This window comes from Schistocerca serialis, chromosome 4 (genome assembly GCF_023864345.2).
Source record: "Schistocerca serialis cubense isolate TAMUIC-IGC-003099 chromosome 4, iqSchSeri2.2, whole genome shotgun sequence".
In the NCBI taxonomy this organism is placed as follows: Eukaryota; Metazoa; Arthropoda; class Insecta; order Orthoptera; family Acrididae; genus Schistocerca; species Schistocerca serialis.
Window position 1 is genome coordinate 264,083,946 of NC_064641.1, and position 24,177 is coordinate 264,108,122.

The 24,177-nt window shown below is 39.2% G+C and overlaps 1 protein-coding gene across 1 annotated transcript in view; it reads left to right on the top strand.

Annotated features, from left to right (window-relative positions):
- LOC126473769 (translation initiation factor eIF-2B subunit epsilon) overlaps window positions 1-24,177 on the top strand; it is a 97,735-nt gene that overhangs the window by 25,657 nt on the left and 47,901 nt on the right. The window contains exons 5-7 of the mRNA XM_050101032.1: window positions 5,080-5,324; window positions 8,697-8,819; window positions 8,901-9,235. Of these exons, the coding sequence (XP_049956989.1) occupies window positions 5,080-5,324; window positions 8,697-8,819; window positions 8,901-9,235 (703 nt within the window). The remainder of the gene's footprint in view (window positions 1-5,079; window positions 5,325-8,696; window positions 8,820-8,900; window positions 9,236-24,177) is intronic.

The following is a 24,177-nucleotide window of genomic DNA, read 5'->3' on the forward strand; positions in this document are numbered from 1 at the left end:
CGCACCCAAGTTTCATCTGTAGTCACAAACCAGAGCAAAAAATCTTGTTCGTTTCTCCTAAAACAGGTCAAACACTGTTCCGATATGTCCATTATCATGTGTTTTTGATCCAGCGTAGAGTCAAAGCACCCATCTTGCAGATAATTTTTTCATTTCTGATTCTTCAGTTAAAATGTCATATACCCTTTCAGATGACATCTGGCAAGCGTGAGCAATTACAGGCTCTTTCAATATGCGATCCTCCATGGCCATTTTCTGCACTTGTGCAATGATTTATGGAGTAGTGACACGGCCAACCACTGTGCAGATCATCATCTAAGCTCTCCTGATCAAATTTAAATTCATTTATCCACTTGGCAATGGTTGAATATGAAGGAGCAGAGTACGCAAGTGTATTCTGCAAATTGGCATGCATGTCCTTTGCTTTCATACCTTGCTTTACGAAGTACTTAATCACTGCTCGAATCTCGATTTTTTTTCCATCTTTGCAAATCACTATGCGGGAACAACAACAGAGCCACATCACTGTTCCAGCTCTCTTCCAAGAGCAGTGATGTGGCATGTGTTTATGGACAACAGTCCAATTTATATCACGTGAACAACTCATGGAACTAGCACTGACCTCTCGTGATTCCGAGAACTTTTCAAACACCCTCATATATTTACTGTCTGCCATTTGTTTTGCCTCTTTAACGACCCTGGCAAATACTCTTTTGTATTTGTTTGCATACCTGACCAACTCTGCATCACAGTTGATCTTTGCTTCCATATGTAGTTTCCTCATCCTAATGCTAGAGATCCTGATGCCTTCAGTTATCCATGAGTCCTTTTTACAGTTTTTGTCATGTGCTGTTATAAAGGGGGAAAATTCATTGAGAACACTCATGAATTCTGATAAAAAAGCATTGTAGTTTGTGTTCACTGAATACCGGTTGCTGAACGACCAGAAAGTTTCATTTAGTCTTGAGACAAATGTTTTCACATTTTACTGGCTGAAGTTAGTGACTCGTTTTAGACACAGTTTTATCTAAATTTGACACAATGAATTAAAAAGAGCTGAATGATCAGATATCCCTGATTCTAAGATGAAGATTTCTGTATCGCCATAGTTGATCTGCTCACTATATTATCTATACATGTTGCAGAAGATGCTGTTATTCTAGTGTACTCACTAAAGTTTAATGTTAGATCAGTTGTAGATCGCAAGTTCTTCAGAGAAATGGCAAACCTGTCATCAGCTCTTACTTATCTGTTGAAGTCAGAGCAAGTTATGATATTTTCACATAACTTTTTTACCTGCAACCTACTCAGCAAGGGTTCAGATTCGTCTAGAAATGTACATATAGCTGAATATAATTAATACACCATATTCCAAAAATTCAATGCAGCAGCTTTCAAATATTAGCTCCCTAATCAATCAATTAAAAGTTTGACTTCAAACCTTAATGAGTTCTCCAGTAGAGTGCATGATCGCCCAAAACCATTTTTCTACAAAAACTCACTGCTTAATTGTAACCTGAAAGTGAATTTATTAAGCATGTAACTTTTACAGAATTTGTGTTTTCCAGAAATACTTCTAGTTCATACAACTTGTTCATCATTCCTACTGATAGACTACTTATATTAAGGTGCATTATGAAATTATTATGAACTAAATCAAACAGAGAATCATTCAGTTGGTCATCAAATGTGGCACCTGCATGGGTCTTTAATTCTAAATTGCATTCCGGTGTTATTTTGTTTCTTTTGAACTAAATTCCATTGGAACTGGTCCATTCTGTTCGTTTCCCTGTGAAGGAGCACCCGGCACAATATTAGCTCTATTTCTACTTTTGTTGACGAGAGAAATCTCTTCAAGAATATTGCCTATGTTAGAAACATTACCATATTTGTTGATATGCATTCCATGGTGCGTAAAACAGTTTCTTTCATAGTTAGTGTTGTATATCACCTTAATAATCACAAATTTGGCGCAGAATCTTTTCTGCTTCAAATTAGTTAGTGCAATATCTTTGTTAAGGCACGGCCAGGCTGGTAGGTCATACTTTAGGGGCAAAGTTCTTATGATGACACTGGTGAAATGCAAGAACTGCAGCACTGTAAACAGCTTCTTTAATAAAGGCACTAGCTTCATTTCTGAAGATAATATTAGCCCCTCCTATGAGCACAACACAATCGGTCCTTGTGAGATCAGAACATTCTTCGTTAACACTCACCATTCTGCAGTCGAAATTTGCTCCAGGTTTTATGGTGCCAGAAACTTGAAAACTGTCGTTCACATTGTTTATCAATAATTCCAGAATATTGCATGCATGACCACCGCAAGTGAACAGAAGTAATATGTTTCCTAAATATTCCTGAAATATACTTTCTTAGAATTTTAACCGTAAATTTCTCCATGATGTGGGCCTTTTCTCCACTACTGTCTGGAACTGGAGTATGATAAACATCTTTATAACACTCTTGTGCTTACTAAACAAACCAGCAATAAATTGTGTCACTCTTTATTTCATCTTTTCTATTAATCCCTGTAATAAGGATCTCAGACTGAGATATAATATACAGAGAAACAGTCAGTTTTTTTTTTTTTTTTTTTTTTTTTTTTTTTTTTTTTTTTTTTTTTTTTTTTTTTTTTTTAAAGCCGCTACTTTTGTGGATGAATAATGTTTTATGAGGACTCTTCCATGAGTCTCAGCCTTGCACCTGCTTTTCCCGCAGTTGCTTTTATGTGTCTCCATTCTCTTTAGTTTTGCTACAGGAATGTGAGACGGACAAAATCATTTGAGCTATGGGGGGTTTTGGATAGAAGTGGGTAAAATTGCAAGAAAAATAATACAAAACTAACTATTTTTAAGGAACTGGCACACACTTCAAACGTACAGGAAGTAATTCTCAAGTTCCTTGTGTATTATCTTTCCTCCATCTTAAATTATTTGTATTGAAACCACAGCATGTCTTGACACTTTTCCTTTCACCATGGCTCAAATGGCTTGATACATCTCATGACGATGATGATGATGATGATATTTGGTCTGTGGGGTGCTCAACTGCATGGTTATCAGCAACCATACAAATTCCCAAGTTTTACACAGTCCAGTCTCGCCTCTGTCGCGAATGATGATGAAACGGTGTGGACAACCAGCCCCAAGTGGAGAAAATCCCTGACCTGCCTGGGAATCGAACCCGGAACCTTATGAACCAGAGGCAGCAACGCTAGCTGTTATACCACAAGCAGTGGACATATATCTCATCAGACATTACTTCTGAAGCATTATTACTTTTTAATTGTGTGCATTATTGATTCGTCTCATGAACCTTACAAATATTTACGGAAATCTTTGATTTTTTGTGCAGTTCCAGCTCCATTGTTAATTATTATGCCAATTGTAATTTTAATTGATAAAATGGAATGTCTGCCAAACATAACACATTCTCTAATTTCTTAACATTTTTATTGTTTTTAATTCTTTCTCTTACCAAATTTACGTTGTGTTTTCTAGAATCTCTTGTAAACATTTCCAAATAATATTGTTTATTCACTGTATTCTATCAGGTTACTTAGCTAAATAACTGCCTTCTTTATCTTAGTCTATGTTTTCTTCATTTTTCTCCATTTAGAAAACTAACAATGAGTTTCACATTTTTTCATCTATTCCCTGTAATTTGTTCCACTTTGTTGTTAGATCTATTATTAGGGGTTTTGGTAATGAAGAAGGGACAAAGAGCTTAAACAAATTCACCAACAGTTATCATGCTGCAGAACTGTGATGCATTTATGAACAGCAGAAAATAAAACAAATGGACACCATGGAGTAACTGCAAGTTTTATGACCGAAACTTGAAAACTTCATATATCGGTACTTAGTTTCCAAACCTCGGTTCATGAGCCATCACCAACTTTTTGATATTGTTGCTGCCATCATCAAATTTCTGTTATTGATAAATTTGACTTCCAATAATGATTTTTGAACTATTTTGTTGCAGTGTGTGTTTCTGACTTTTAAGAAAGAAGCAAAATTTGTTTGTGTTTGACATTCGCATTATCTACTTTTTAGCCAGAGGGGAAAATTATAATTGATTACTGGATCATGAGATGACACTATAATTTCCCCTGTACAGAACCCCTTTTTTTCAGAACCAGATGAATGTAGCACATCTTTTCGGGATACTTAGGTTCAACGCAACCTACCAATACTGGATATTGACTTTGTCCTATAACATGATAGTAATATGGTTTGTGACGTCATATGTGCACAGCCAGGAAGAAAACATAACACCAACAATATTTCTTTTGTGTTTGCATAGTGTTTTGGGTTGTGGGTTGCGTTGAGAGGCTGGTTTGTGGTGTAGCCTTGGGTATATGTAAGGTTAGAAAGTGACAGTTTGGTTGTAGGTTGGTTATGCCAACAAATATGAATAAAAAATCTTAAGTGTGCTGACATTCTTATCTGTACCATAGCCTGAAGTCTAGTTTAGGTTGACGATGTACATTTAGTTGGCACAGTCATATCAAACACTTGAATTGATCTGGTACTCAAGTGCTAAGAAATTATTTTTGTTTCCACTGCTGATAATGGTGCAGGAATGTTCAAGGAACAATAATATTAGCAGATGCAATAACAGTGTCACGATGTCAAACTGTGACAACCAGGAAGCCTTCAGTTATATACTTAAGCTTAGTCTACTCACACAGTATTTTATTCAGGACTTGGACTTTAAACCTCATCGGCCCAACCAAACGGAAGACAAAAGAGCTACAATGGACTTTTCTGTGTTTACATCTACAAAATGTTTCTTAAATTGTGAGGTGACAGAAAGGAAACCAAATGTATGATTAAAATTGTGCTTATTTGTGTTTGTGTGTATGGGAAAAGGGGGGGGGGGGGGGGAGAGACCATGTACACTAGTATAAAAGTACAGGAACTTAACTGCTCATAGTATCCCAAGAACACTTTGGACAAACAATGACCAGAAAATACATAGAATAAATCACTCAGTTGAGTAAAGCATCAAGGATTTCCTCTTCCATCAAACTGGAAAGGCTTACAGAATTAACTTTTTGTTAATTTTTTATTTCAGGAAACGTTTATGGATCATTCACAGGTGGAAGTTCTATATAACCTCCAAGACACACAAATCTGTATTTGCTCTCCTGCAGTCCCACCATTGTTTTCAGACAACTTTGATTTTCAAACACGTGATGACTTTGTACGTGGGTTGCTTATGAATGAAGAGATACTGTCAAGCACAATTTACTACCACAAACTGCAGGGGCCAGAATATGCCTCTCGGGTTAGCAACTGGCACATGTATCAAGCAGTCAGGTATGCAATAAAACTTATTATGATACAACTATTGTCACATGATTGTTTTGAGTATTTTAAAATTCTTGTGTTTTTATTAAAAATTACTATTTAGCTGAAAGCACATCAACATTCATACAAAATGTAATGGAAATATTACTTTTAGCTTTAGGTAAAAAGAGAAGAGGGGTTTGGAGGTAAAGGAATAATCAGAGATTAAGACTGGCCTTTCAGTACACCCTGGCCAAGGGAAATACAGCAGAATGGAATAATATAAAATTACAAACAAAATCACAACAGAGGACATTTGAAAACTTGGGACAGTAGAAGTAGCTTCATCCTAGATAAAATCTACTTCATCAAAAGGGTGCAAGCTGTACCAGGATCATTATTATATAGTAGCATATAGTATTCAACTGTTCAACTTTCGTTTTTGCCACAATGACAAGTAAGCTCCCAGTAAGAATGAACAGCTAGTACTCTCTTATCTACACCTATACTCTACAAGCCACCTTATGGTTTGTGGCAGAAGGTACTTCTTGTAGCACTTTAATTCCCTCCCTTTTCCTGCACTACGTGTAAATGGTACATGGAAGCTGTTCCTTTTATTTTTCGTGTCACATATCATTTTCTCATGCTTTTGTGAATTTTCTATTTTCTGTTTATTGTCTTTTCTATTCTTATATTTCTTTATTGTTTCCTTTTTCATGATGTTTCCTTATCCTTTTCTCATTTACATTTCTTTTCTCAGTCTTTCCTTAACATAACACGAACTCATCATTTCCCATCTCTGTTTCTTCCAACATCTTGATCTGCTACTGCTTGTTGCTTTTCTATTTTTACTTGATTGTAATATTACTTCTTTCTGTTGTTTCTGGCAAATATATTTTTTCTTCTTTCCACTTCCTTGTGCCATATGTTGTTGTCATTTTTCATTTTCAGTGTGATATCTTTCCTTTTCCCCATGTTGTGGCAACTGGTATTAGATATTATAATTTGTATAGTTTTTCTGGTATTTTGACATCTAATGAAATGAGTAAAAACAATTATTTGTTTTTAATCATTCCATAATTTTGCTTGTAATATTTATCTTTGGTGTTGGTGCACATGACATAGTAACTCCTTTTATGTGTACTCTAGAGTCAGAAAGGAGAATCTTTTCGTCATTTGGCCAAAATTTCTTTTCTGATCATCAGTACCTGTTCACATTTATTTACACTGAAGATGAAAATTTTGATGATTTGCCTTTGTGTTAAAGTGAATTCAGGAAACTGAAACAGTCCCAACGTTGTAAGAAAGGTAAAAGGTCTGACTCATGACTTCATTGGAATTAGGGTTAACAGTTGATGATTGACATGAGTATTTTTACTGAACTGAGAGATAGTTACATTTCAAATCACCATATTCCAAAGACAGTGCCAGTTATGAACCATGTTCTGTAACTGTGATGTCATCTTTTGAAATAGATGACTGGGATAGACATAAAACTTAGAAGTTTGTGATAAAACGATATAGTGGTAGTTTTATACCTGTTATCTCAAAAGGCCTATGAAGCACCAATGACTTCTGTAAAAATAAACAGTTATTATTGCAAATTGAGTTGCACACATTTTCAGTATGCAAAATGCAGTTAACATAGAAACAATGGATTACAAGCAGAACCCAGTCCTCCTCCTCCTCCTCCTCCTCCACCTCCACCTCCACTACCACCACAACTGCATCACCATCACAATACTTTTTTGTAGAAATGATTTTTTGAGAAGCCCAGCTTTATTAATGTAATTAATGCTGTTCCACAGAGAAATAAAATTACAGATATAGTTGATGTTAAAATGCAAAAACTCTTTAAAAATCTATGTTATTCTCCATAATAGTCTGTTAACTGAATACTTTTGTGAAGTACCTTGATCTGCACAAAATAGGATACTTTTGAAGTAATACAACATCGTTCACTGTGTTTTACTTCCACCAAATCACTTTTTTAAGGCTTCAGTGAAAAAAAGTAGTCACAGAATTATAATCTCTGGAGAACAAACTTTGATAGGCAGCAGTTCATAGTGCAGTTATGTCAGTTTATATTATGATATTATCTATATCAACCACATACCATGACCTGATTGAATAATCATTGCCTTCTTTAGTGTTTGTAAGAGAAATTCTAATATTTTGATTAATCCTCATTCTCTTACTGAAAATAATTTATCCACATTCTATAGACCACAATGTAGTGCTTGAAAAATTTACATTCATTGTATTTCAACATTTCCAGTGACTACTGGGTAATTCCGTACTATTCAGTTTTGGCTCATACATTAGCAGTCATGGCACTCGCCTTGCTAGCAGCTTCCTGATACCAACCTTTTTCTTTTTTTTTTTTTTTTCCTTCTGTCGTATAAAATACCTATTCACTTAAGATGATGTCTTGCTCTTTCATGGAAGTCTACTTGACAGTGATCCAACACACATGTGGAATCTGTTGACCATCTCTTCAGTTTCTGTATCCACTGAATGTGGCTAGGCATCTAGCAAGACACGAGAATGAAATTAAGTAAAGTGCATTGGACCATCAGATGCAGTTGAACGGCGTAACCTTAATACTCTCTCAGGTTTTATTTGTTTGCTTTATGCTGTAGAGGTAGTGGTCAATCTTCACTTGTAATTATCATCATATTACAGATTTTATATTTAATGTCATCAAAGAAAAGTGCATTTATTTACTTCACACATTCTTAAAATTTTCTAATGAAGTAAACAAATTTATCGGAGTATTCGTAAATAAACACAATGTTACAGATAAAACAAAATATGTGAAATCAACAGAAAATGTGGTATGGAAGAGCAACAATATGAAAAGGATAGGCTGCCACTCATCACATGGAGGTGGTGCTGAGTGGCAGACAGGCACATTGAAAAGAGACTGCTAGATATTATTAAGTATCAGACTTAAGTCATTCACAACACACATACACACACACACACACACACACACACACACACAAACAAAATTGTTGTCCCTGGGTGTGAAGGTCCAGAGGTGACAGTGGTCATGTGAGTGGTGTGTGTGTGTGTGTGTGTGTGTGTGTGTGTGTGTGTGTGCGCGCGCTCTGTTTACATTTACTGAAGGACTTATTCTGATAATTGATGTGTGGCAGCCGTTTTTTTCCAATGTGCCTGTCTGCCACACAACACCTCTTCTTTGTGGTGACTGGCAGTCGATCTTTTCATATTGTTGTTAATAAAACATGCAATTTAGAGTCAGTATCATTTCGTCACTGACTTACTAAATGTTCCTCATACTTTCACTTTCATGTTTCTACAAATTAAGGAAATAGATACTTAGAATAAAACATTTGAAGTAAGTAACAAAAAATTCATATGTACATGTTTTTCCAGCCATGATGTAATTCATCGATGGACGTACCCTCTGGTTCCTGATAGTCCATTCAGTAAACAACAGGAACCTTACATGTTTCTGCGGCACCATGTGTATCGTAAGAAAGATATTACATTAGGCATGTAAGTGTCTGTAACCACCAAATTACGTATTATGAAGTTCAGAATATGTTCATAAACTTGTCAAGGTTATGATGATTACAGGGGCTGCATTCTGGAAGAAGACGTTGTAATAGATGAGAAAACAAATGTAGGAGAAAAAACTTATATTACACAGTCTGTCATTGGTAAAAACTGTACAATTGGGAAGAATGTAGTTATGACCAATGCTTACATTTGGGACAATGTGATTATTGATGATGGCTGTCTTGTCTCACATTCAGTAGTTGCAAATGATTCAGTGTTAAAGAAGGGCTCAAAACTGGAAGAAGGCTGTATACTGGCACCAGGAGTTGTTGTTGAAGAGGAGTCTCATTTTAAAGGTGTAAACCTTGTAGCCAGCGCTGTGGTAGTAAAAGATGATTTTGGACATGATAAAGGTAAGAAAATCGTGAAAGTTTGTTAATTCTGTTCAAAATAGTTTTAACCTTATCTTGCTGCTGAGCTGATACGATATAGTGTAGAATGTATTGCAAGTTCATTGAGACTAGATATATGGTTACTTTTCCAGTTTTACCAAGGCTTTATTTATAATGTAATAGTGTAGAACAATCACAGGTAACAGATGAAGAAGCCGTTGGTAACATAGCCATGTGGGAATTTCCACATATGGTGGTTGCAGACAAACAGTCAAGGTGGACCAGCTTGTGAGACAGTGCAGTATGGCCTAGGAAAACATGACAAAGAAATGTTTACCAAACTTTTGATGTCTGATGTTATTGACTGACGGAGAGCAAGCCACTTAACCACAATATTAATACAGTCTGACACAGTAATTTGCTTAAGACATTTTCACAAAACCTCATGAACACAACAACAGATACTGAAAGATTGGTAAATGTTCAGTTGTCACATCTTCCCCTCTCTGACTTGCATCGTATTGTGTACTGGACCATGGCAGTAGGTTTAGTCAGCTACTGCTAGTGTACTGCATATTCACAAAGAAATCTACAAAGAGAAAAGAGAGAGGGAAAGCAGCATTATGAATGATACGAGCTGGTTCAAATTAATATTCTGCAGTATTCAAGTTACTTAGATGTTCTCTGAATTATACAAGGGTCATCCAAAAGTCAAGAAAACATAATTGCATGAAAAGCCATATTGGCCACAGATACAGAAATCTTTCAGCTATGTTACCCTCAGTTGCTCAGAGCTTTAGTTCTCTGGGCACGGGCTTTTTGACCCCAGGTTTCCTGAGCTGGGGACTGGTAAGCATTGCCAGTCCTCTTATCATGGAAGGCTCTGGTCCTGCTTCAGTCACCATCCAGTGGTGTGGCAGTGGAATATTGTGTGCCACAGGAAATGGGAATGTTGGCTTAACCACCCTGATTGCGAGCATGGTAAAATCCTCAGTGCAAGGTGACCTGCTTGCTGATGAGATGCATGGCTCTTGATGTGGAATGGTCTTTAGTGGGAATCCCCTGATGAAACTACTGCATCTTTATAATGCTTATTCAGCCAAGCGTGTCTCTGTCTGAGTGGACCATTATTTCCCTAGCTGTTCATGGGAACATGAACCATGGACCTTGCCGTTGGTGGGGAGGCTTGCGTGCCTCAGCGATACAGATAGCCGTACCGTAGGTACAACCACAACGGAGGGGTATCTGTTGAGAGGCCAGACAAACGTGTGGTTCCTGAAGAGGGGCAGCAGCCTTTTCAGTAGTTGCAAGGGCAACAGTCTGGATGATTGACTGATCTGGCCTTGTAACAATAACCAAAACGGCCTTGCTGTGCTGGTACTGCAAACGGGTGAAAGCAAGGGGAAACTACGGCCGCAATTTTTCCCGAGGGCGTGCAGCTTTACTGTATGATTAAATGATGATGGGTAAAATATTCCGGAGGTAAAATAGTCCCCCATTCGGATCTCCGGGCGGGGACTACTCAAGAGGATGTCGTTATCAGGAGAAAGAAAACTGGCGTTCTACGGATCGGAGCGTGGAATGTCAGATCCCTTAATCGGGCAGGTAGGTTAGAAAATTTAAAAAGGGAAATGGATAGGTTAAAGTTAGATATTGTGGCAATTAGTGAAGTTCGGTGGCAGGAGGAACAAGACTTCCGGTCAGGTGACTACAGGGTTATAAACACAAAGTCAAATAGGGGTAATGCAGGAGTAGGTTTAATAATGAATAGGAAAATAGGAATTCGGGTAAGCTACTACAAACAGCATAGTGAACGCATTATTGTGGCCAAGATAGATACAAAGCGCACACCTACTACAGTAGTACAAGTTTATATGCCAACTAGCTCTGCAGATGACGAAGAAATTGAAGAAATGTATGATGAAATAAAAGAAATTATTCAGATAGTGAAGGGAGACGAAAATTTAATAGTCATGGGTGACTGGAATTCGTCAGTAGGAAAAGGGAGAGAAGGAAACGTAGTAGGTGAATATGGATTGGGGCTAAGAAATGAAAGAGGAAGCCGCCTGATAGAATTTTGCACAGAGCACAACATAATCATAGCTAACACTTGGTTTAAGAATCATGATAGAAGGTTGTATACATGGAATAACCCTGGAGATACTAAAAGGTATCAGATAGATTATATAATGGTAAGACAGAGATTTAGGAACCAGGTTTTAAATTGTAAGACATTTCCAGGGGCAGATGTGGACTCTGACCACAATCTATTGGTTATGACCTGTAGATTAAAACTAAAGAAACTGCAAAAAGGTGGGAATTTAAGGAGATGGGACCTGGATAAACTGAAAGAACCAGAGGTTGTACAGAGTTTCAGGGAGAGCATAAGGAAACAACTGAAAGGAATGGGGGAAAGAAATACAGTAGAAGAAGAATGGGTAGCTCTGAGGGATGAAGTAGTGAAGGCAGCAGACGATCAAGCAGGTAAAAAGAAGAGGGTTAGTAGAAATCCTTGGGTAACAGAAGAAATATTGAATTTAATTGATGAAAGGAGAAAATATAAAAATGCAGTAAATGAAGCAGGCAAAAAGGAATACAAACGTCTCAAAAATGAGATCGACAGGAAGTGCAAAATGGCTAAGCAAGGATGGCTAGAGGACAAATGTAAGGATGTAGAGGCTTCTCTCACTAGGGGTAAGATAGATACTGCCTACAGGAAAATTAAAGAGACCTTTGGAGATAAGAGAACCACATGTATGAACATCAAGAGCTCAGATGGAAACCCAGTTCTAAGCAAAGAAGGGAAAGCAGAAAGGTGGAAGGTGTATATAGAGGGTCTATACAAGGGCGATGCACTTGAGGACAATATTATGGAAATGGAAGAGGATGTAGATGAAGATGAAATGGGAGATACGATACTGCGTGAAGAGTTTGACAGAGCACTGAAGGACCTGAGTCGAAACAAGGCCCCCGGAGTAGACAACATTCCATTGGAACTACTGACGGCCTTGGGAGAGCCAGTCCTGACAAAACCCTACCATCTGGTGAGCAAGATGTATGAAACAGGCGAAATACCCTCAGACTTCAAGAAGAATATAATAATTCCAATCCCAAAGAAAGCAGGTGTTGACAGATGTGAAAATTACCGAACAATCAGTTTAATAAGCCACAGCTGCAAAGTACTAACACGAATTCTTTACAGACGAATGGAAAAACTAGTAGAAGCTGACCTCGGGGAAGATCAGTTTGGATTCCGTAGAAATACTGGAACACGTGAGGCAATACTGACCTTACGACTTATCTTAGAAGAAAGATTAAGGAAAGGCAAACCTACGTTTCTAGCATTTGTAGACTTAGAGAAAGCTTTTGACAATGTTGACTGGAATACTCTCTTTCAAATTCTAAAGGTGGCAGGGGTAAAATACAGGGAGCGAAAGGCTATTTACAACTTGTACAGAAACCAGATGGCAGTTATAAGAGTTGAGGGACATGAAAGGGAAGCAGTGGTTGGGAAGGGAGTAAGACAGGGTTGTAGCCTCTCCCCGATGTTATTCAATCTCTATATTGAGCAAGCAGCAAAGGAAACAAAAGAAAAATTTGGAGTAGGTATTAAAATCCATGGAGAAGAAATAAAAACTTTGAGGTTCGCCGATGACATTGTAATTCTGTCAGAGACAGCAAAGGACTTGGAAGAGCAGTAGAACGGAATGGACAGTGTCTTGAAAGTAGGATATAAGATGAACATCAACAAAAGCAAAATGAGGATAATGGAATGTAGTCTAATTGAGTCGGGTGATGCTGAGGGTATTAGATTTGGAAATGAGACACTTAAAGTAGTAAAGGAGTTTTGCTAAGTGGGGAGCAAAATAACTGATGATGGACGAAGTAGAGAGGATATAAAATTTACACTGGCAATGGCAAGGAAAGCGTTTCTGAAGAAGAGAAATTTGTTAACATCGAGTATAGATTTAAGTGTCAGGAAGTTATTTCTGAAAGTATTTGTATGGAGTGTAGCCATGTATGGAAGTGAAACATGGACGGTAAATAGTTTGGACAAGAAGAGAATAGAAGCTTTTGAAATGTGGTGCTACAGAAGAATGCTGAAGATTAGATGGGTAGATCACATAACTAATGAGGAAGTATTGAATAGGATTGGGGAGAAGAGAAGTTTGTGGCACAACTTGACCAGAAGAAGGGATCGGTTGGTAGGACATGTTCTGAGTCATCAAGGGATCACCAATTTAGTATTTGAGGGCAGCGTGGAGGGTAAAAATCATAGGGGGAGACCAAGAGATGAATACACTAAGCAGATTCAGAAGGATGTATGTTGCAGTAGGTACTGGGAGATGAAGAAGCTTGCACAGGATAGAGTAGCATGGAGAGCTGCATCAAACCAGTCTCAGGACTGAAGACCACAACAACAACAACACTGTTCATGGGACCGAGATTGGCCCCTCAAAATTTTCATCCTCTCCCAGCGGAATGGATAGGCCACCCAATCACACAAGAGGTCTCATGGGATGAGCCCTCCAGATTCTGAGTTTCTCCAGTGCAGTTCACTATTTAGTAAGAGAACACATGCTGCAGGTCAGACTGCAGTTTTGGTATTTAAAAGGAGAAAGTGAAGCTAGGAGACCATGTCCCCTTTTTACATTCAAAAGGATTTAGAGGGGATTGCAGGTACATTTAAATCTGTTAAATAGTTGTTCAGCGGGACACTGCTGGTCAAAACCTCAAGTTGGTAACAAGAGACAGATCTGCAGAAAGCCAAAAGCTTTGGGGAATGTGACACTGAAACCGAGCTGCACACTACATTGAATTACAGAAAAGGTGTTGTAACAAGCAGGGATCTGGTGGACATTCCCAAAGACAAACTTAAAGCTGAAGGTATTGTTGACACCCAAAATATATTGGAAAGGGTGGATGGCGATCTGATCAAGTCAGATTTCTTTGTTCTTACTTTTGACAGCATGACACTAGGCAGGTTTCCTTTGCCCAAGTGTAAGAAGCCACTTGTGGCAAATGTGGTAAGGAGTCATGTATTCATCTCCTTTCAAGTGTGTGAATTGCTCTGGGAATCACCCTGGCTGGAGTAGGAACTGCAGTGTATATCTAGAAGAATTGAAGATACAAGAGTTTCAGACTACAAAGAGCAACCTGTATGGTGAGGACAAAAAGATGTATAAAGCCACTCTGTTCCCTCCCCTCCTCCCCGCAAACACACACACACACACACACACACACACACACACACACTCTCTTTCTCTCTCTCTCTCTCTCTCTCTCTCTCTCTCTCTCGCTCTCCCCCTACCTCCTCTGCTTTGGTTCTTAAACAGCTAGTTCAGGAAGCCGAAGTCTCCCCAGAGAGAAAATTAGAACTAAAGTCAAAGACAAAGAGTCAGCTGCTGATGGAGAAGGGAAGTAAGCAGTCTGGCAGTGTAGACTTCGCTCTCTCTGAAGTCTCTTATGATTTGACCTCAGAGCGAATAGTCCTTCATGTCAGCCTAGGGCACTCATCTCACACCAGGACTGAGCCTCAACCCCCTGTGGGCTTCCCTTCCTGGTGGAAAGACTGGCTGAAAGTTCTACCCTGGTAAAAGGCTCCCATACTACATTGCAACATCAAAGGGTTCAGGACCTATGTGGAGGAACTGAAACTCCTTGCACAGGAATACCCCTGTGCATGTGTTTTTTCAGGAAACACATTTTAAAGAATTTGGTGCTCTGTATTACGGAGCTATACCAACCTGCAAGCAGTTGCAGCTGAAGTTCATGTGTGTCATAGGATCACTGTCTGCTTTTTGTACCTACCTCCACAAAATGTGATAGATTTTGATGCTGTAACAGACCTTGTAGAACAAATCCCTTGACCATTTCTCATACAGGAAGACTTTAATGCCCACCATGTATTATGAGGCTTGACCTCTACTTGGCCTTGGTATCAGATTTTGGAGAGCCTCATGACATTTCACAAGCAGAGCATCCTCAGCACAGGCACTCCCACTCATTTCTGCGCTTCTACTTGGTCATCGTCAATTATCAACCTCACTTTCTGCTCTCCGACCATTGTGGACTCTGTTAAGTGAGAAGTCACTGATGATCTTCATTTCAGTGACCAATTCACTCTCCAGTTTCACCTGCTGGATGGAGCTCTCCCGGAAAGGATGCAGCCATGATGAGTGATATGCAGAGTTGACTGAACCCTATTCAGCCAGCTGGCTGTGTCTGAACACCGCAACAGTGTCCCGGAGTGGGGGAACTACATCACATGAGTGATCCACCACGCAGCTGACGACTCCATACCAAAGCCCTCAGGTCATCTTTGGAGGCAACCTATGCCTTGGTGGACTGATTAGTGCCATTCAATAATCCAGGTCAGGCTGTGGTACTGCCATGGCTTAAGTGCTGCCCAGTGGTGGAAGATCTAACAGGCTTTCAAATGTCAAGGGCCAAGGCTCGATACATCATCCAGGAGAGCAAGAGAAGGGCACGACAAGTATACCTGGATACTATACATTGTTCCAGTTGTTCTACAAAAGTATGGGAAGCCATTAGGAGGATTTCCAGTAAACACAGTTGTTTCCTGGCAGTAGCAGTGCTGAAACAGAGGTGTCTCCAAACAATGTCCAAAGAGATCGTCCAGATATGGCAGAGCATCTTGCAGCAACTACTGCCATTGGCAGTGCCAGTCAGGATCCAGCATTTCACCACTAGTGCATGACTGTGGAGAGAGGCCAGTTGGTCTTCAAGTTCAACAATTCTGAGACATACAACTGCCCTTTCTCCATATGTGAGGTCAATTCTGCAATGTCTGAGGCTCATGATATTGCATCTGGTCGCTACCAAATCCAGTACAGCAAACTTTGACATTTGCCAGTGTCAAAGGCAATCCTCTTTAGATATTGTAATTGATGCAGCATGCAGGCCATTTTCCCAGCCCATGGAGAGAGGTTGTTTGATACCTCTCCTCAAACCAGGTAAGGACCGAAGATGTCCCTTTAGTTAATGGAGCATCACCTTACTGACCTGTGTAGGGAAGACCCTGGAACAAATTGTTAACTGTTGTCTAGCCTGGATGTTAGAGGCCAGACAACTCCTTAGCTGCTCTCTACATGGATTCAGGAGATTTTGATACACTGTCAACAGCCTGATCCTGCTAGAGGTGCCTATCCAGCTGGCTTTTCTAACCAAACATCACTATATTGGTGTATTCTTTGACACCACTAGGGTGTATGACACAATTTGGAGACACAATATTCTATGGCAGGTCCACCAAAGGGGCTTCCTTGGGCACCTCTCCAGCTTTATATGGTCCTTTCTGTCTTAACGACGACAGGTACCCAGGGTGGGACTGACTTTTTGAAACCACCTGTACTTTAATATAGGTTAGGGTAGCAGGTATCCCATCCAATGGCCATTCACCCTTGTGGGCCCTTTTTTCTGAGTAATCAATGGAATTCTTTTTAATAATTTTGCATGATGTTCTAGAGCCTTGAAACTGACATTAGCACATATAGCGGTGCTGTAGTGTAGTGGTTAGCGTATGAACCTGAAGTGTGGAACTCTGCGGGTTCGAATCTCATTAGGTGCTTAATATTTTTTTTAATTTTTAAATTGTTATCAAAATGACTTTGATCATCATTTTTATTCAATTAATTGATTTTAATGTAATTATTTTTTTAAATTGCTAATCCTGTGTCTCATCATTTTAATCATTGTATTAACTTTTTCATTTGCTCTTTTTTTTTCTTCCTACCATTGCTTTCATTTTGAATCATTGTGTGCAAGATTTTAATTATTTTCATGTATTTATCACAATATTTAAACATTCGAAAATGTTGACATACCAATTAAAAAACAAAAGACAAAATAATCTATTTAAATTGGCTGTGCAGTGATGTCAAAAATGTAATTTTTTTTCTTTTTTTTTCTTTTTATGTGTGTGATGCACATTGTTTTGGATGCTAACCTTTGTACAAACATTTAAAATATAAATTCCTGTAACATTATTGACAAAATAACCCAAATGAAGATTTAAGTGAAAGAAGGGAGAAAAATGAGGGATAGAAATAACAAATGCAATAACATAAACAACAATATATAAGACAATCAAATGAAAGAAATTATATCGAAATTTATGCAAGAAATAATTAAGATCAGGTGCACAAAGATTCCAAATAAAAAGAGGGTAGGAAGGAAAAATAAGAGTAAATGTAAAATTTAATATGATGATTATAATGAAGTGACAAAGGATTAGAAAATTAAAAAAAATGCTTTTATACCAATTAATTGAATAAAAATAATGATCAAAGTCATTTTGATAACTATTTTAAAACAAAAATAAAAATTGCGGAGCACCTAGATTTGAACCTACAAACTTCAACACATAAGGCTCATAAGCTAACCACTGTACTGCAATGCCGCTGTATGAGGTAGTGTAAGGCTTTGCAACATAATGCAAAATTATTAAACTGCTTTTGTCTATTACGTGCAAATGAGGGCCCACCAGTGTGATTGCCTGCATGTTGTTATACCTTGCACCCTAACCTACATCACTGTATAAGTGGTATCAAAAACTCCATCCCACCTCTGGGGACTTCTCCTTGTAAGCTCTTTTTTAGGCTCGGAATTGGTGACAAGCTGTTAGCTTATTTTGAGCAGGGGAATGGGGTTCCTCAGGGCAGTTTTTTATGTGTTACCCTCTTTACTGTAGCCATAAACAGTATTACATCTATGCCGAGGGGTCCTGTACAGTGCTCCTTATTTGCAGATGATTTTATGATTTTTTGTTTCTCCTTCAGTATTGCAACAGTGACTCATCAGTTGCAATGGCGTTCTTATCTGAAGATTATTGACACTGTCCACTATGAGGGGACTAGGCTGGCTAAGGGTGCTTACAAGCCCTGCCCCATACCCAGTCTCTGTGCTGAGGCTAGTGAACTGCCACTTATCATCTGGCTGCAGCTCTTCATTGTACGCGAGGTATGCAAGTTCCTAAGTACTCCAAATTCACTGGCATGCCTTACCATTACTTGTACAGCTGTGGAACGCCCCTTTACCAATCGTCCGTGGTCAGTGAAGCTGTTTGGAATCGGCGCAAAGGGGGGAACTGGCGTCACTTGGTGTGGAGTAAGTTCAACCCCAAATCCATGATTTTAATCACCTGCCACCCTAGTTACTGCAGATGTCCAATGTGATTTTAGATTTAGTGCTGTACAGGTAAATTTTTTAATACATTGTGTTATGACATTTTAACTGAGCATCACAACTCTGTACCCATATTTATGGATGGGTCTAAACAGGGGGACTCTGTCGGTTGCTCCATTGTTCCCCCTCATCGTGTCTTTAAGTTCTGATTGTCCGATGAGTTTATTGTATTTGATATGGAATTATACACTGTCTTCGGGCAGTGGAGCAAATGAGATGTGTTATGGGTGCTAAATGCTTTGTCTGTTCCGATTCCATGAATGCCCTTCACTCTGTACAATACTTGTCTCAGTAGATAAGGTAATCTAGAATATCCAGGACACCCTCCTGCGACTGCAAAGGCTGGGGAAGGAGGTATATTTCTTCTGTGTGCCAGGGCACGTAGGTATTGTGTGGAACAGAAGAGTGGATGTAGTGGTCAAGTAGGCATGTTGAGATCCTCAGTTAATTCAGTGTGCCATCCCCCTGCATGCTATCGCCCCACTGTTGAAGTGCAGAGCCATGCATCAGTGGGAAGAAGAGTGGCTGGAAGTGACAGACAGTGAGCTGTGTCTGGTAAAGGCCACATCGCCATGGCGTACCTCCTTCCCGCCACACAAGTGGAATGAGGTCTTTCTTACCAGTCTTCTTACAGGCCGCAGCCCCATGGTGCATGGTTTCAAGATCTGTGAGAGGACCCTCCAATGTGTGGTGGTTGTGCTGTACATATCAATGTAAGCTTAATTTCATTAGACTGTGTTTTATTTTCAGACCAGAGTAGCAGATTTGCACTCAAAATAGAGTAACATTCAAACAAATTTGGTGAGAATTTTGAAGGCTTGAGTGACATTTCCAGCTTCTTTCCTAAAAATTTTGGGAGGTTTTCTCAATGTGTTAACATGATGAGTGGCTCACGCATTTCCCTGTGCCATTACTTTAGCTCTTCTGTCATTTTACTTATGTTTTAATCCCAAGTATAGCACCTTTTATGCTTTCTACCTTGTTTTACAGCATGTGAGGTGGAGTGATTGTGTAGGGCAACAGGAGTGAGAAGGGAGTGAGTGTTATTTTGTAGGTTTCACCCGACTATGTGATAACCTTTTTACCCATTTTATGCACATTCATGTCTTTTAATATTTGTAGGGGTGCTGATAACCTTGCTATTGAGTGCCTGTGAACTCAAAAAACAAAGAGTGCACGCACTTGCACACCCACCCACCCACACACACACACCCACACCCACACCCCCACACCCACACACCCACACCCACACCCACCCACCCACACACACACACACACACACACACACACACACACACACACACACACACACACACACACACACAGCTATTTTTTGACTATTCATCATCAGAACTGAGACAGTGTCATATTGTGGGACCAACTTTTGTATTCCTGTGTCAGAGAAGTCTGCTTTAGTCACAATATCATATAACAAGGATTACAATAACTGTGGAAAATGGCTTCTGAGATCCATAATTATGGAACGACAGTTCTTCACAATGCACTGCCCCACCAGCTCCACGAGCTTGTCACTGCTGATGGACAGTAACCCACGGCCCTCTTCAATGCGGACTCTCTGACAACCTTCAGATAATTGTTTGCACCAGTGATGCACCATGTATGTACACTTTTACACACAATGGTTTGAGGGAGGAACAGTTGCTGGTAAACCTCCTTGTGAGCTCAAATCTCTCTAATTTTACCTTCATGGTGTTTTCACAACATATGCATATGGGGAAGCAATATTTTGCTGGACTCTTCTAGGAATGTATGGCATTGGTACTTTAACAGTAAACCACACAGTGATGCAGACTGCCCTTCTGCAGTGGCTGCCACAGGAGCATACTAAGGGAACCCGTAATGAAATGCATTGCTGTTCTTTGGACTTTATTTGTTTGCTCCATCAGTCTTATATGGTGTGGATCCCAGGCTCATCAGCAACATTCAAATATTGGGTCAAACAAGAGTTTTTTTAAGCTACCTCTTTTTTGGGTGGACCACATTTCCTGAGAATCATCCAATGAATCTTGATCGTAAATACATTACATTTGTTTATGTTGTGGGTCTGTTGCCAGTCCCTGCACTGAGTGATCGTTCTTTACAGGTGTTCCTGAATTTTGCTACAATTGTTTATTGTTGCAGGATCATCTGTGTAAAACCTTATGGCACTGATGTCATTATCCACTAGATCATGTATATACAGGATGAACCAGAACTCCACCGACAAACTTTCAGTGCCAGTTGTTTGCTTTCAGTGTTTTGGGAGGAGGTAGTATGGACCAAAACAACAAAAAGTGGCCAGTAAACATGGGCTCTAAAATGAATACCTTAAGAGCTATGAACAAATGTTCAGTAGAAGAGATGTATTTCACAGTAGCAAAGATGGATAAGTGCTCATAGCTCTTGAGTTGTGCATTTAGGGCCCTTGTTTACTAGACATTCTTTCCTTATTTCAGTCCATCCTGTTACCTGCAAAAGTTTATTGGTGGAGTTCTGGTTCACCCTCTATATTGTGAAAAGTGAAGATAGAACAATACTCTCTTGGAATATGATTGTCTCTTGGAATATGATTGAAGTTACTTTTACATCTGAAGATGTTCCCTGTTGAATGACATGCTGTGATCTGTTCACTAGAAACTCATCAATCCAATCACACAGCTGATTTGATATTCGTACACTCACACTTGTTCATCAGGTGGCAGTGCAGTACTGTATCAGATGCCTTCTGGAAGTCGTAGAACACAGCATCAACCTGGGTGCCAGTATCTACTGCTTTCAGGGTCTTGTGGATGGATAAAGTGATTGTTGTTCTTTTTAATACATGTTGATTCCTACAGAAAAGATTACTGGTCTTCAGAAATGTCATAATATGTGAGCATAAAAAGTCCAAAATTCTGCAACATACCTGCATCTGTTTGACAACCTTGATTGAAAACAGGAATGACCTGCACTTTTTTCCAATCACTAGGAATGCTTCACTCCTCCAGTCACCTGTGGTGCAACGCTGCTAAAACAGGGGCAAGTTCTTTCACATATTACATGTATAATTGTATTGCTATCCCTCTATTGAGCAATTTCAGTTGCTTTTCTAACCTATGGTCACTTATTTTGATATCTGTTTTCTGATGTTCATGCGGTGATGTAGAGGGGGAACTACAGTGTGATGTTCCTCAGTGAAAAAGTTTTGGAAAAAGAAGTTTAGTGTTTCTGCTTCCACTATATCATCCTCCGTTTTGCTGCTATTATGATCACAGAGTGTCTGAAATAAGTGCAGAGTGTCTGAAATAAGCAGAAATATCTTCCTGCCTTTCTGTTTACAGCTGTATTCAGTATGCTGTAATGGCCATCTGATCACTGTTTTATGATCACTGGTTCCTTGTTCTGCTCTTATTGAGATGTAAGTTTGGGCCTCTTGGTGACAGGAGCTCTGATACATTACATTTCACCAGTTCATTCTTTGATTAGTTGATGAAGGCAATTTTCGGAAAAGGCATTTAGAAAAATTTCACATGATTCCCTGCCCCTTCTATCCACCTTAATAACTTGAGTCTCCCAGTCTGTAGCTGAATCTCCACCTAATGCTATAACATGACCAGGAAATTTAAGCAAAATATTCTCCGAGTTTCCTCTCAAATGTTCTACCAATACTTCTCCTGAGACAGGGGATCTATAAAAGCAGCTTATGACCATGTTTGAGCCACATTTTAACACATCTTCACCCAAATTACTTTACATTCAGAATTTATGCTGTGCTCACTAGATATTGTATTTTTTATGGTTATAAATATGCGTCCACCACTGGCATTCAGCTTATCTTTGTGATATACATTCCAGTCGGAATTTAGAATTTCATAGCTATTTCAATCTGGTTTTCAGAAAGGTGTCTGTCCCTAGTACTGTGTGGGTAAGTTACAGTTTATAAGGAAGACTAGTTGTGCGAAATTTCTATAGATACTCTTCTCCAATTTGTCATGAGAGATGGTATGCTCTTTAATTAGTGGGGATAGTAGTATTTCCTGTCTGAAATCAGAATGCATCTTGTCAGACCTGTGTTGGGATTTATATATCCTCAAAGAACCACATGTGCATGCCACACATAGTCCACTACCCTAATAGCCAGTTCATGCATGTAGTGCACATCTGCCCTGTTAAGGGGGTCCTACAATTCTCCATCTTATAGCAGAGGTCGATAAACTGCATCAGATCAGAACAGAATCATCTGAGCCTCAGATTTAAGTGTTTCACTCAGCTCCAAACCACAGGACTGCAACTGGTTCTGGTAATTATGCTGCAAAATGTTATCTCTGCTTCCACCCCATGAGCAAGGGAAGCTGTCTTTGCCAAAACAGTCAACCACTTTTAGGAACCAAGGGTGGCCTCCAATCCCAGGCAAAAGGTATCATCTGGACCCACATGAGTCATGATTTGCAGTTGGATGCACCCAATGCAGAGCCTGCTCCACATGTCGGACTTGAACCCTCCAGCAAGTATGCAGGGTGGATCCTGCCCATCTTTCCGAACCTGCACACTCTTCCCCAATGGGCTCCATCACCCTCCTAACATTGGAGCTCCCAGTAACAAGCAATCCCACCCTCTTTGTTTGATGATGAATTTTGATCAGTGCTACATTTTGTACATTAAGAAACTTTATTACAGGCCAGACCTAACAGTTGGCAGGAGAAAGAATAAAAGAATCACTGTTTTCAGCCACCACTGCAGTGCTGCTGACAACAGTGAAGACTTGTGTAGTCTTCATGTGATTCTGATGTAATATTTTTGTCATGCTTGTGCTATAGTAATAGCTAATATGTTTACTTTTTTAAAAAGTAGGAGAACTTAATTTCTGGATGACTCTCGTAACCCAAAGATTGAAGGCCAATCTTGGATTTTCAAAAGAAAGCAGGTCTAATGTGTTACAAAAATGTATAACATCAGAAACTTCTTTTAAATTTGCACTCATGCTCTAGGAGCAGCTTCTTTCTGTAGTAATTAAAATGTCATGGTTCTCAGGGTTGAACCCAGCTATTTCTTAAATTTTGAATAAAAATCGTCAGCAATATTAGCTGTAGACTTCCAGTGTAAGGATTCTGGGCTGTCCTGCCAATGGCCTTGTCAAAGAAGGGTTAGGAAAGAGGAGAGAGTTTCAGGGCAACTGCTTGCCCTAGAGGTGGGAAACTGCTACTTAAAGGTAGAAGAATCAGCAGTGATCAACAGGATAAGATGAAAGATAAAAGATTCCAGATTTCTCCCCTATTCAGTTCTCTGGAAGGGGTGCCAAGAGGGAGCTAACTATGAGAAAGAGGCTGAATGACCAATAAAAGGATAACATACTACAATTCAAATAGCAGAATATAAGAAGTTTGATTGTGGTAGGCGAGCTAGAAAATGTGAAAAGGGAAATTCAAAGTTTCAGTTAGATAGGTTTCCTAGAGGGCCTCAGTGAAGTGAAATGGAAAGAAGGTAAAGATTTTTGGTTAGAGGAATGTAGGATAATATCATCAACAACAGAAAACTGTGTGTGATTAATTATGAATAGGTTGGTACGGCAGAAAGTGAGTTACTGTGAACAGTTCAGTGATATTGTTGTTCTCATCACAATCAGCAGCAAACAAATGCCAACAAGAATAGTTCCGGTATACAAACAGATGTCACAGGCAGAAGATGAAGACACAGGGGAAATGAACATGTAGTTGGGTATCAAAGGGAGATGATAATCTAATAATAATAGAGGAATGGAACATGGTAGAAGGAGGAGG